The sequence below is a fragment of the Plasmodium sp. gorilla clade G2 genome, assembly GCF_900097015.1.
Source record: "Plasmodium sp. gorilla clade G2 genome assembly, chromosome: 14".
Classification (NCBI taxonomy): domain Eukaryota; phylum Apicomplexa; class Aconoidasida; order Haemosporida; family Plasmodiidae; genus Plasmodium; species Plasmodium adleri (nom. inval.).
The window spans coordinates 1,271,701-1,287,651 of record NC_041706.1 but is presented as its reverse complement, the minus strand read 5'-3'; the positions used below and the strand labels follow the sequence as shown (position 1 = coordinate 1,287,651).

At 18.0% G+C, this 15,951-nt stretch overlaps 2 protein-coding genes across 2 annotated transcripts; both read left to right on the top strand.

Annotated features, from left to right (window-relative positions):
* Nucleotides 1–446: 446 nt before the first annotated feature.
* On the top strand, nt 447–8,324 carry PADL01_1433800 (conserved Plasmodium protein, unknown function; the record flags this gene model as incomplete). Its single annotated transcript, XM_028684613.1, has 1 exon — nt 447–8,324. One exon carries the CDS (start codon nt 447–449, stop codon nt 8,322–8,324), a length of 7,878 nt encoding a protein of 2,625 aa, XP_028540674.1.
* A 1,100-nt stretch (nt 8,325–9,424) lies between these two features.
* Nucleotides 9,425–15,945, top strand: PADL01_1433700 (conserved Plasmodium protein, unknown function; the record flags this gene model as incomplete). Its single annotated transcript, XM_028684612.1, has 2 exons — nt 9,425–15,372; nt 15,705–15,945. 2 exons carry the CDS (start codon nt 9,425–9,427, stop codon nt 15,943–15,945), a joined length of 6,189 nt encoding a protein of 2,062 aa, XP_028540673.1.
* Nucleotides 15,946–15,951: the final 6 nt, after the last annotated feature.

The following is a 15,951-nucleotide window of genomic DNA, read 5'->3' as shown; positions in this document are numbered from 1 at the left end:
TTTTTTTTTTTTAAATATATAAGAGTTATCAATAAGAACATAAAATGTATATTCATAAAAGTATGTAAGATATTTTTTCTAACATATATATAATATATATATGTATATATTTTATTCTTTTTATGATTTCTTATCTTACTTGAAGAAATTAAACAGAAAAAGGAAAAGGTTTACTTTTTTTTTTCTTTTTTTTTTTTTGTATGTATAAAATAATACGTGAGGAAAAATTATTCCTTAACACATTATTAGATTTGAAAGGAGGAAAAAAACATAGAACATATAAAAGATGATGATTATTAAGATATATATTTATATATAAAAAAATAAATATATAAATAATATATATATATATATATATATATATATATATATAATATATTTATATCATAAAATGAAGACCCCTTTTCTAAATATTCTTGTCATTCCATTATTCAAATATTTATAAAATGACACTATATAACAAGAAAAAAAGGAAATGTAATATTAATTTCATAGACATAGAACTCGAGGCTTTTATATTTGGGTGTTTCTTATATAGCTGGAATGATATATTAACAAACAATATAAAATATAAAAAATATAATAACAACAGGGATGAGAAACTAAAAAATAATAATAATAATGATGATAATAATAATAAAATAAATTATAACACAGTTAATAATAGAAAGAAAAAATTGACCACTTTAAAAAGTTCAGGAGTTAATAAAAGGAATTGCTCTATTAAAAATAATAAAAAGAATATAACTACAAACAATATTTTTTATAATTGTTCATCAAAAAATAAAATAATAAATAAAAGTAACTCAAGACATTATGTAAATAATTGTAATAAATATGATGAAGATATATCATCTTGTAGTATAAATACAGATTTTCAATTTAAACATAATATTGATATTAATGAATTAAATGACAAGCTCTTATATTTTGTAAAAATTAATTTCTGTTTAAATAATAAAGACTTTAATATTTTTTGTAATTTATATCATTTTTATAAGCATATCAAAGAAGATCAAAAAAATGAAGAAATCAAACTACTCAACAGCTTTTTTAAGAATAACATTGTAAAATGTGGAAGGAAGTTTAAAAATGGATGTGCTGATAAAGAGGATATAAAAGGACACTCAAACATTGAGCACAATAATAAAAGTGATGTTCATACGTGTGATAAATGTAACAAATGTGATAATAATAAGTATGATATATGTGATAATAATAAGTATGATATATGTGATAATAATAAGTATGATATGTGTGATAATAATAAGTATGATATGTGTGATAATAATAAGTATGATATATGTGATAATAATAAGTATGATATATGTGATAATAATAAGTATGATATATGTGATCATTATATGTATGATAAACGTGAAGGCGTTTTCCATGGATCATATAATAATTCATATCAGAAGAACACAAAATTACAGAGAACCCACAAGAAGAAAAAAAAAAATATAACAACAAAAGGACATGTGAATTGTTTTTTTTGTGATATATATATAAATAAAAAAAATTTTGATGATTCCACAAAAATGGAAAAATTTATACATTCATGTATGAACAAAGTATATGCTAATAAAAGATGTAATTTGTTGAATAAATGTATTATAAATATAAAAACATTTGATGATAATTTTATTCATTCAACTACTATAGAACGTTTATTTTGTTTTATATATACACATATGGATAAGAATTTAATTTTTTTTTGGTTTAATTTTTTAAAAGTTTTATTAAATGTTACCATAGATAAACATTTGATGATAAAAATATTTTTTTTCTTTTGTAAAAAGAATTTTTTATTATCTTCATTTTTTCATTCAGAAGAAAACATAATTAATCATGAATTTTTTAGTAAAAATCATACCATAAATAAATCATCAAATAATTTTATATTAGATATTATGAAACCATACAAATGTCAAAATATTACAAATCTTATTTTAAATAATAATTTTGTCTTACTACAAAATCTTCTCGATTACTTTTATATGATATGTTCTACAAGAAATATGAGCTTTTATGATAATTTCTTTCTTAATATACAAATGATAAATTTTATATATCCTGTTCAACTTAACGTTTTCCATTTTTATTATATGAAGCTATATAAAAAATTTAACAATCAAAGATTTTTATATCAACAAAGGATTAATTTCAAACCCATCTTATATTACACTAACACAAATAAAATAATGATATTAATGAAAAAGAAGAAACAAAATATAACAAAAAAAAAAAAAAAAATTAATTATAATGAAAATAAACATAAAAAAAACAAATTAATACCATCATTAGATTATTCATGTATACATAATTATGGTAAATCTGAAAACATATATATTAATAACACAAAGGAATTAACAAATGATTATAATAATTCCATTTGCTCTATTTCTAAAAATAATCTTAATAATCAAAGGAATTATGTAAATAAAAAAATTATTACTAATGAGACAAATTATCAAAATAATTCAACTAGCCATTCTCCATATAATGATGAAAATATATATACACATTATAATAATTTCATTATTGGTAAAAATTGTAATATGATGAACACACATTTCAAACATTTTAATATTACATATCTTAATAAAAAAGGAAAAATTATATATGATCGTTTTAATATTAAAACTTTTATTACTGATCAAATAAATAAATACTTTTATAAGGATTATAAACTTGATAATATAAACAGAATTAAAAAAAAAAAAAAAAATACTCAAAATATGAAAAATATCGAAAAAAAAATACCTGCACAAGTCAGGAAACAATATATTAATCGCTATTTCTATGAACAGTTATTTTCAAGAAAAGAAAAATTATTAATAAAAAATGTGGTTGCATATTTTAAAAGAACATATGAAATATTAAATAAATATATAGAGATGAATAGTTTACAAAAGCAAAGTAATATGTTTTATTTTTTATTCGATGCTTTACCAACATTAAAAAGAAAAAGTAGCATTAAGAATATATTGGAGCCTTATATTTGTACTATATTTTCACGTTATGAATTTATGGATATATATAATTTTATTGAAAATTTGAAAAGACTATATACTTTAAAGAATAATAAAAAGGGGAATACTATACGTATGAAAGAACAACATCCTTGCTTAAAATTTTTGAATGATTTGCAAGGGTTAAATTATATTTACAATAATTTAAGACGTGATTATTTGATGTTAATGCAGAATGTGTATCAAGAAATCAAAGGAGAAAATAATAAAAAGAAAAATAATGATATGTTTTATGATAATAGTTTAAAGTATAATATGTTGAATAATAATAAAATATATAATCATAATATTATAAATAATAACGAAATAATAAAATGTAATAAAAGAACGATTCATAAATTAATAAGGAATGAAAAAACTGATATATATAAACATGTGTCTATATACAAATTTTCATCAAAACTTATAAATATACAACATAATTTATTTAATATATATTTAGAATGTAATTTATTAAATAAAGCATATGAATTGGTAATGTCAGATTTTGATTTTTCTTTTTCATTAACAGAAGAAATAATTTTCTTATATAAAATATATTTAATTGAATTAAAAAAAAAAAACATTTTATATTCTTTTGAAATATTAAATATAGCCTTTGATAAATGTTATGTTTTGTTAAAAAAATATTTATGTAATCCAACATCATTTAAATTATTATCAGTTATTAGTATTCATTTTAGTCACATGTTATTTAATTATCCTTATTTAACCAAATTTTTAACTTTTCTTCCATATCAAAAAATTAAATTTATTAAAAATAATATACTCATGAATGAAAATATTAAAATGGAGCATTATAATAATATGTTCTACGAAAAAAATTATTTCAGTTACTTCAATATGTATGACAATAATAATAATAATAATATTAATAGTAATAATAACAATAACAATAATAGTAATAGTAATAATAATAACAATAATAGTAATAATAATAATTATTTAGATGATAAGAATGTTAAAAAAAATAATCAACTTAAGGATGATAATCATTATTTTCAATCACAGGAATTTTTTAATAAAAACAATTTTAATTTATATCCCACTTATATGGATCACACACATAATTATTTGCAAATTCTAGGAAATAAGACAGATAAAGAGAAAAAAAACGGGTTACATGATTATTATAAGGATTCAAATAAAGAACCTTATAATGATATAAGTATGGGTTGTCACAAATATATAAATACAGATAATTATAAGCACATGGATGTAGATAATTGTAAACAAATAAACAAAGAAATTTATAATGATACATATAATTATTATAAAGAGCTACAGACATGCCACAATTCTTATAATAACATACAAAGTGATGACCAAAATGATAACAATGATAATAACCTTAAGAGAGTGGATACGAATAATGAAGTATTATTATTATCAAATGATATTTTTAAATATGATATAAATAACGATAATAATAATAATAATAATAATAATAATAGTAATAATAATAGTAATAATAATAATAATAATATAGATAAAAAGAAAACTAATTCTTATAATGATGAGGGGAAAAAAAATCATAGGACTGGTAATGATAATGATTATGTTTATTTTCTTGACAATAAGAGTAATTATAATTTTTTAAATAAATATGATTATTTTCATATGAATAAAGTGTTAAAAATTTTTAATTTTATTTTTAATATTTTAGAATGTACACTTCATAATAATGATGTATCTATTATGAATTATAACAAAGATACTACTACATATGGATTTAATGAAAGATTATATAAGAATGAATTGTTATTAGAAGATAATAATTATGAAAATAAAAATATTAGTAATATAAGCAATTATATAAAAGAAATTGTATATAAAATTGAATTATATTTTACTAATATAAAAAATAAACATGTTCAATTTTTTGAAAATATTCAAGATATATCAAATATAGAAAGAGCTGCTGATGAGCAATATGTAAAAAATGTTGTAAAAGATATTGATAGAAGTAAATTTCGAAATTTATTACATGATTCAAAATTAAATAAATCCTTAAAATATAATGATCAATATAATTCTTTTTTTTCATTTGAATTTTTATATTTAGCATATATATGTTCAAATTCTTTCTCAGATAATATTTCAAAAAATTATAAAAATGTACTTTTTAAAAATTTTAATTTTAATGATATATGGCTAACTAGCCATCAAATAAAAATCAAAATATTTATTTCATTAATATGCATGTCTTTATATGAAATAAATTCAATGGACCTAGGAGAATTTTTTATTGAGATATTAAAAATTATATTACATCGGTTTTATAATAATTTGGATTATAATGATATACAAATTATACAATATATATTTTTAAATATATCTAATGATACTTTATTTTCTTGTTATAATATGATAGATGATATAAAAGATATAATTAGAAATATTCCACGAACAGATAATAATAATAATAATAATATTAATAATAATAATAATAAACAGTTGTTTTATGTATATCAATTATATGAAACCAAAATGATTTTACAGAATTATCAAAATAATTTAGACAAAGCAGACAAAAAAAAAAATAAATTTATAACTACATTATTAAATTATTTAATTAAAAAAAAAGATGAAATAGAAAATAAGAAACAACATTTAAATGAAATACACAATGTTGTCAATCAAGATATAAAGGAAAAGGATACATTCAATAATATGTTATGCACAAATGATAAGATAAATAATGATGTGATTAATCCAATGGATCAAAATAGTATGAATGATCAGATACATGATATAACAAATGGTTCATATGATAAAAAATGGAAAGAAACTATGTTACAAGTTGATACATTAAAAGAAGAAGAAAATATTATATATAATCAAACAAAGGATACTAGCAATTTATATAATGATGATAATATTTTATTTGACAATTTGAGTGAAAATATTTATGCAAGTGAGACCTATGAAGAGTTCGAAGATGCTTGTGCAAATAATAATACATACAATTTTGATTTTTTCTTGACTGAAAAATGTTTGGAAAAAAATGACTTTGTATTTTATAAAAAATGTAATAATAAGGAGAAACATCAAGGGAATAAACATAAAAATAATAATTCTGATGAGCATCCTTGTGGAAGCTCATTTTTTTTCAATATGTTGAATCATTTAAAAGGATGTGAAACTAATTCAAAGAAGAATAAAAAAAAAAAAAAATTGAAAATGAAAAAAAAAAAAAAGAAGCAACAAAATAAAAAAAATAATAATAATAATAAAATAACATTAGATGAACATGTTATGAAAGAGAAAAAAAAAAGAGAGAAAAAAATATTACGCATTACATTGAATAATACAAATGATGAACTTTTTACAAATAAAAATTTACATAATGTAGATGATAATATAAATAAAAAATACAAATTAATATGGAATTATTTTAAAATAAATAAAGAAATATATATAGACAATTTTATTGATGAAAAATCTGAATCGATTATAAACATCCAAAAATATAGATATAAATTAAATTATTATGAAAATACAAAATTAGATCATTATCAACATTATAGCTTCCAAAAACATTTTAACATACCAGAAGAAATATCAGAAACTTCTTCTGTTTTAACAGCATTAAATCTAAACATGAGAGATAATAATTTTTTATCTTTTGAAAAAAATAATTATGTAAACACATGCTTGAATTTATTATACATTATAGATTTGTATATGGAATTCAAATCAAATATATTTAACAGACCATTTTATTTTATTAAAAATTTAATAATCATGTGCGCAAATATAAGCTTTTCTAAAGAATTAACAATTATATATATTAATGCACTTATACGATTTTGCTTATTTGAACTAAGAATGGATAATCTTTTCATTTCATCCAATATACTTATTGAAATATTAAACAATTTTGAAAAAATTAAAAATTATAAAAACTTACTAGGAATAATTTTTTACCTATGTGGGTATATATTATTACAACACCTTAATTATGATAGTCAAAAGTTGTTTTATGAAGAGAACAAAAATGCTTTGATGGAAGAATATAATTATTATGTACTTATGAAAAAGAATTATATTAACACATATCAGAAAATAAAGATGGAAAAAACAAACATGAAAAAAGAAGCTTCTTATAATAAAAAAAAATTCAATTATTTTGAACAATTTTTAAAACATAGTACGAGTGAATTAAATAATTTGAATAATACCCCATTTTTGTTTCAAGGAAATGGAGACAATATGGTTAATAGTAAAAAGGAAAGAGGAAATGAAAAAAGGGATTGTTATACAAATTGGAAATTAAATGAGCATTTAAATGAACATTTGGATGAACATTTGGAAGAACATTTGGATGAAAATTTGGATGAAAATTTGGATGAACATTTGCCTGACCATTTGCCTGACCATTTACCTGAACATTTGCCTGACCATTCGCCTGACCATTTGCCTGACCATTTACCTGACCATTTGCCTGACCATTTACCTGACCATTTACCTGACCATTCATATTTAAACCATCAGAGTAATAAGAACCATTCTAACTTAGGTCCATATAGCTATCTACACAATGAACAAATGTTAGATTGTATGAAAAAAAATAGTGAGAGTTCTTATTTAAGAACAAAGGGTGTAGACAAAATTATAGATGATTTTTCGATGAATGAAAAAAAAAATAATACATTTGTAAAGAAGAAAAGTGGAAAGAAGTTAATTCCTTTAATAAAGAACCAAATAAAAATAACTGATTATTTTTCAAACATAAAGAATGAAAAATCTTTTGATATGTCGTATGACAATTTGTATGTATCAGATAACATTCAAATGAATAATGCTTCATATATGCATGTAAATAAAAAGAGAAAAAAAACTAGTTATATATTATGCGACGACGTTATTTTAGAGAAAGGGCCATATTATTCAGAAAAAGGTACAACTACCAAAATGAATGAATATCCTTATCTTTTTGATCAAATAAATAAGAAACAGTTTTTTTTATTTTTAATTTGTTTCTATATAAATCAGGCTTTATATTATTGGTCAAATGATGGAGATGCTATTGGCATAGCGAATGGAGTACAACAGAAAAAAAGGATAAATGATTCTTTTTTTTTTCTGATGTCGTCTTATAAATATTTTTATAAGTCCTCTATATATTTATCAAAACAAGTGAATATACAAGATTATAAATCTCCTTTTTTTAATTACTCATTATTTAATACATATTATCAATTCTATATATATTACAAGACAATATTTATGAAATGTAATAATGAAAATATAATAAATTTGGTGAAATATAATAATTATTATTAGAAAAAAAAAAAAAAAAAAAAAAAAAGGAAATATGGAAAAGTTGAGCCGAAATGTATAATAAGTAATTTTTTTATTATATAATTTAATGGGAAGTGTGTGTATATATATATATATATATATATATATATTTTTTGAAAAAAGGGAAAAAAATTGAGAATAATCTGAATTGATAAATTATATATAAATAATGTATTAATTATATGTTGTTTATTTTTTGTACATTTTTGGTATATTTAATATTTTTTGTATATATATTATATTTATTATATTTAATTTTTTGTAATTTTTTTTTTTTTTTTTTTTTTTTTTTGTGTTTTTGTTAAGAAGATGAAAAGTATTCCATTATTATACCACTTCTTAAATTTTTAGATTTCTAGATGTTTATATATATATATTATATATGTTTAAATAATATTTCTTTGGAAATATATAATAACATTTATACTTCATATATATATGATATGTGTATATTTTGATAGAAATAATAATATTTTTCTCCATAACATTAAAAAGAAAAATACATAGTTAATTAATCGGTATATATAAATATAATATGTTTATATTTTTCTTTTTTTTTTTTTTTTTTTCTGCTCATATTAGTAAAAGGAAAATATATATATGCGAGAAAATTTAATATATTTTTATCCTTTATTAAAATATAGATAAATAAATATAACAATATGAAATATAACATAAATATATAAATATAATATATTTTTTGTCATGTTATTATTTTATTTATTTTTTAAATTACCACACATAATAGGTTATATGGTGATTTTATTAATTTGATTATTATGTAATATATATATATATATATATTTATATATATTTATATCTAATTTATTCATTATAGATGTTATAAAACGGTAAAATGTATAATGAAATTTTTTTTTAATTTTTTAATAGAATATTATGAATATAAATAAAAAACTGTGAAAAAATAAAAATAAAATAATATAAATGAAACAAAGAAAGAAAGATGATAATTGAACACCTTTCTAAGGTAAAGAGATGGAAAATATATATTTAATTTGACACATATATATATATATATATATATATATATATAATTTTTTTTTCTATTTAGAGAAAATGAGATGGTATATATTTTTCTTTTTATTATTTTTCTATATGTGTATCATAATATAATTTGTGAATCTTTTTTTTTAAAAAGAAGGAAAGGTGTTAAGAATTTATTGTTATCTGTATGTCCTATTGAAAAGAATTGTAATCAATTTAATATATACAATAGAGATATTATAAAATATTATAAGAATAGAAAAAATATATATTTACTACTCCCAAATAATAATAAAAAATATGTAATTATTAAAAATCGGAATCGTTGTATATTAAATAAAGGTACTTATTCAAAAGGATGGAACTTGAAGGATTTTTTATATAATTATATAAACATTTTAAAATATAAAAAGAATATAGAAATAGGAAGATTATCAAAATGTATAGGATATCAAAATGGATATATATATAGGAAAGAAAAGATACACTTATTTTATATTTTAAATAAAATAAGTCTAATTAATTTAAAGAAAAGCTCAAGATATAAAAATAATTACAATAATAATAATATTAATATATATAATAATAACAATAAGTTGTTTTATAGTCCAATTAATTATTCCAATATATGGAATAAAGAACATTTTTTCTATAAGAAGAGGGCGAAAAATATATATAACAGATGGAAAAAAATATATAGAAATGTTTTATATTATCTTCATAATCCATATGAAATAGAAAATGCCAACAAAAAGAGGAAAACATTTTTTTCTCTTTTTAATAATGACGTAAAAACAGAAGAAAATTCGTGTAATAATTCGATGCTTATTTATAATATTTTAAGAGCTAGTCAAATTTATAATTACGCTAATAATGATAGTATTAAGAAAATATTAAAAGAAATAAATTTATTATTTCATAAAATAAAAAAAAAAAATTATATTGAGACAAAGGATAATAAAAATATTTGTGAACATATAGATGTGTTAGAAAAAGGGGTATATAATGGTAATGATAAAATTTTAAGTGAAGATGATTGTTTATTAAAAAATGAAAATTGGGGATTTTATAGAAACTTATCAAATGATGAAAAAAATATTGAGGATAACCAAAATATTGGGGATAACCAAAATATTGAGGATAACCAAAATATTGGGGATAACCAAAATATTGAGGATAACCAAAATATTGGGGATAACCAAATTGTGGGGAATAAAAAAAACATTTTGAATAATAATAATTTCAATATTGATATAAAAAATATGTTGAGAGCAACCCATTTAATATTCATCAAAAAATGGATAGATAAAATTACTAAAAACATGTTTGAAGAAGATATTTCTTTTACAGATCTTATAAATAATAATATATTAATAAAAAGTGATTATATTTTTCAAAACAAATTTCTTCTTTTTTTTCATTTGCAGTGCTTTAATTTTCTTTACACAAAAATAAATGAAGATATACTAAAAATAAACTGTGAAAAGACATGTGATGAAGAAAAAAAAAGGAATAATAATGAAATGATAAATTATAATAGTCATAATAGTTATGATAATATTATAATATATTTATATAAAGAGAATAATAATATGGAAGAATTTTATGAATATCTAAAAAATATTTATGGAGAAGAAAAAATATGTTTTTTTAATTCTGAAAAATATATAAATAATGATAAAAGTTTTTTTATAATATTATTGTCATATGAAGAATTATTAAATTTATATCTATATAGTAATAATACATCATATAATATATTTCAAGAATATATGAAAAGTAAAATTAAAAATACCAAAGATAATATTAGAATGTATAAAATATTATCTTATTTGTGGAATAAATCATCTAAAGATAATAATATAGAAAGAGATGATAAATCAAATAATATAATCGAAACATATCAATTTAAAATATTTTTACACAATTTTAATATAATTTATAATTATAAAAGAAGCATAATAGAAAGAAATTTATATGAACATTTATTTTGTTTAATACCAATAAATATACAAAAAAAATATATAACGTTTTATTTTTTATCCACTACACATTTTAATGAAACCTTATTTTATATATGGATAGATAGTATATATGAAAAAACAAAAACAATTTGTTCATTAGATTGGACTAATAAAAACAGAGAAGAAACAAAAAAAAAGAAATTCTTCATATTACATAATAAAGGAATTATAGAACTCCAAAAAAATGATGATCATTGTAGTAATTTAAAGAACTCGTCCAAAGTTTTGAATGAAGAAAATAGACATAAAAAAAAAAAAGAAGATGAACTTATAAATATAGTTAAAAAAAAAAAAAAAAATTTATCTAAAAATGATGAATTAATCAATAATTACATGTTATTATTTAATAATTTTAGAAAAGAAATTATTATAAATTATTTAAAAGAAAATAATTTATATAACGTTAATAAGTTGAAAAAGAAAGATAAAAAAATTAAAAGAATATTTAATATAGCAAAAAAAAGGATACTCAATAAAAAAAAAAAAAATAATATGTATATATATAAAAATGATATTAAAGAGAATCCTGTGGATATATCTGATTATATTGATTTTATTATCAATAAAGACAAGAAAGGAAATATTTTATTATCAAAAAATATTATTAATCCTTCATATATAGACAAGGAAGAAATGTTACAAATACATGATAAAATAAAATTATTATCAAAAGAGTTACATATTTGTTATTATAATAATAATATACAAGCCTTATCAAAACAACAATATAATAATGATTTTTATAATAGTAATATTTTACATAATTCAAGTTATTATAATGAAAATATAATAAATAAAAATCAAAATATCTTAAAAAATAATAATTCATGTATATCATTTAATGATGTAAATTCGAATTATACTAATAAAAAGGTAAATGAAAATATATGTATGCAAACGAAGGAAGATATATCATTAATTAAAAAAAATGAAAAAAACAAATTTGATTATTTAAGTAAATATTTTTATTTATCAAATAATAAAAATAATATTCCAAATCAATATACGTTTGGATGTTTTGAAAGATTAGATATATATCCATGCATTTATTATATTTTATTTAATGATGAAATATATTTTTTAAAATTTTCAAAAGAATTATATGAACATTTATCTGTATTAGATGAATTTTCAAAAAAACGTATGGATAGTATCATAGAGAAATTTAAAGACAAAATAAATATTACTAAAAATATGTATATATATTTAAATAAAGGAATTTATTTAATTAATGAAAAAATTAATACATATTATGAAATATTTATTAAAGAATTATTAAAAAAAAATATAATAAAAATTATTTTATCATCTGTTGATATATCATCTGATGGGTATAACGTCAAAAGTGTATTTATAGAAGATGTAGATATACAAATGAAAAATTATATATATCACTATAATAATATAATTGATAATATAAATAAAATACATAAGGATATATATATATATAATAATTTATCAATAAAAAAAAATAAAATAAATAATAATAATAATAATAGTAATAATAGTAATAGTAATACTAGTAGTTGTTATAGAAACACATTTATAGAGCATAATCAGAATGATCCATATATTTATTATTCTAACCAACAAGATGATATATATAGATTACATTTTATAAAATATTTTATGTTTTTAAATTTTCGAAATATTTTTAAAAAATATACCTTATCGAATAATCATTTATTAAATTTGTCAAGAAATACAACCAACGTTTTTTTAATTCCTAAAAAGTATGAAGATATACAAATAATGTTAAATATACTTAATGATAATTATTTAAATCTTTCAAATATGCATAATTATAATATTGAAGATTTTTATTTTAATTTATATTATAATAGTATACATAAAAGTAACAATATAAAATTTATTCTAACAAAAAAGGAAAATTTTGTAAGTGTAAAAGGTTTTTCAAATAATGAAAAGGATAATTTGGATATCCATACTAAAAATATATATATAAACAATGATATATTAAAAGAAGAAAATAAAGATAATGATGAGGATTATAAAAATGAGTGTATTCAACATAATAAAATTAGATCTGATAATAATAATAATAATAATAATAATAATAATAATAATGATAGTAATTTCTTGAAAATAAAAAAATTGTATTTTTGTAAATCTTTTTTTAACCATATAGACAGTAAAGGAGACATTTTTTCTATCATTCATGTTTCAAATTTATTAAAATTTTGTAAAAATATTCATAGTATATATAAATACAAACAAACAAATGAATATATATTTATAAAAAATTATGCAAATATATATAATAATGTATGCTATTCATTAAACTATTTTGATTTTTTATATTATTATATAAATAACAAAAATAAATTAGAAAATGTGGATGAAGCTTTCAAAAATCATTTTGTAAATTTTTTTTTATTGAAAAGAAAAGAATATGAAAAAAAATTCATAAAATATAATAAAGAAATGAAATTAAATTATTATCAAAATAAAATAAAAAAGTTAAACAAATATTTTGATGAGCAATATTTATATATGTATTATAATACTTATTGTAATTATAATAAAAAGAAGAAAAAATTAAATGACTTTATTATCATGTTATATAAAGAAAAATATCTTAGGCTTCATAAATATATAACAAAGAATTATAAAAATAAAGTATTCAATACAGTCGATCATAATAAATGTATTATTTTAGACATATATAAAGATAAGGAAAATTTCTTAAATGATAAATTTATATGCTTGAATGATATCAATGAATTAATAATATGTAACATATATTTTTTTCTTAACATAAATGAAAATTCAAAAATAAAAAAAAATAAAATAAATAATAAAAGAACTGATATTCTTCTTTTTTCTGACAATATAATAAATAAAAACTTCAATTATTTTGATCATTTATTGAAAGAAAGACAAATTATTACATATAACATTTATTTAGAACATTATGATTTTTTATTTGATATATATAACAAAGGAGATCATATATCTACTATAAGGAAAATCAAAAAAACCATTTCTAAATTTTCAATTAACAAAATTGCGTTAAATGATATAAATAATTCGAAACATATTTCTAAATATATAAATATCAATAAAGTATTTTCTAATTCTTACCATCAAGAAGGTATATACACATTATATAATAATGTTCTTCTATATTTAAAAAAACTAGATAATATGAAGAAAAAGTTATATGATCAATATTTTGAAAAAAAAAAATATTTATTATTACAAAAGAGAAAAGAAAATATGAATTATTTCATAAATAATTTTATGACAAGGGATCAAGAAAACAACACCTCGTATAATAAAAATGTAGATAATAACAATATTATTAATATGAAGAACAAACAAGATCATGTCAATTATGAAAAGGATAATTTTTTGTCATCACATGTTGGATCGCATGAATGTTATAATAATAATCATATAGATATAAAAGAAAATTTATATGATCATCTTAATAGTAATAATACTAAGTCCACATATGAAATCATAAAAAATGGAGAAACATCAAAAAATGATGTAAGAAATAATATAAATAAAAAAATATTAAGTTTTAAAAAAATAGAACTGTTAAATAAGTACAAGAAAAAAAAAAATACTGGAAATAGAAATAATTATATAAATGAATTAAATAAAATAAATAGAATTTTTGGAAATAAATATCATACATTTAATACAGAATTTCAAAATATATTCCATTTTTTATATAACATAAATATGTTAGATCATTTACAAAATTATATTAATCCTTATATAAAAAATTCTTTGTGGCTTTATATTATAACATTATATGTTAAACATTCTTATTCTTTAAATAAAAACCACTTTAATTTACAACCTGAATTGCTCATAATTATTTTTTACATATCTTTCTATGAAGATGAGAATAATTATTATTTGAACAATTATTCTCACTCTTTTGATATACCAAAGAATTCCTTCTTACAGCATATAGTTACTGATATTTTTGTGTATAAAGAATTATTACAATCTCTTCAAAATAGGTAAACAAAAAAAAAAAAAAGAAACAAAAAAAATAAAAAATAAAATAAAAATAAAAATAAAAAGGCAAAACATAATGTTGTATAAAACTTTACACTATAGCTAGTTGCACATATATATATGTATATATAAATATATATATTGATTTTTGGCTAGTTTGTATGTATACATATGTATATATATTAATTTTTGGCTAGTTTTTTGTGTGTACATATAAATATATATATAATTTTTGGCTAGTTATATGTGTGTATAAATATAAAAATGTGGCTGGCTAAATACATACAACATTTATATATATATATATATATATATATATATATTTTTGTTGTAGGTTTAAAATACATATAGGTATTCCATTCAATTTGTCAGACATAATGCAAGTGTTGGATGGTTTAATAAAATTAAAAAAAAATGATATGGGGAAAATAAATGAAAATATAATATCAAAATTGACGAATTTGAGTGTAATATTACATAATGCATCTCTTTATTTTAATAAAGAAATAAAGGAAATGATTTTTGAATATATTGGATATATTAATATGTTAAAAAAATATAAACAGATTGAATAAGATAAG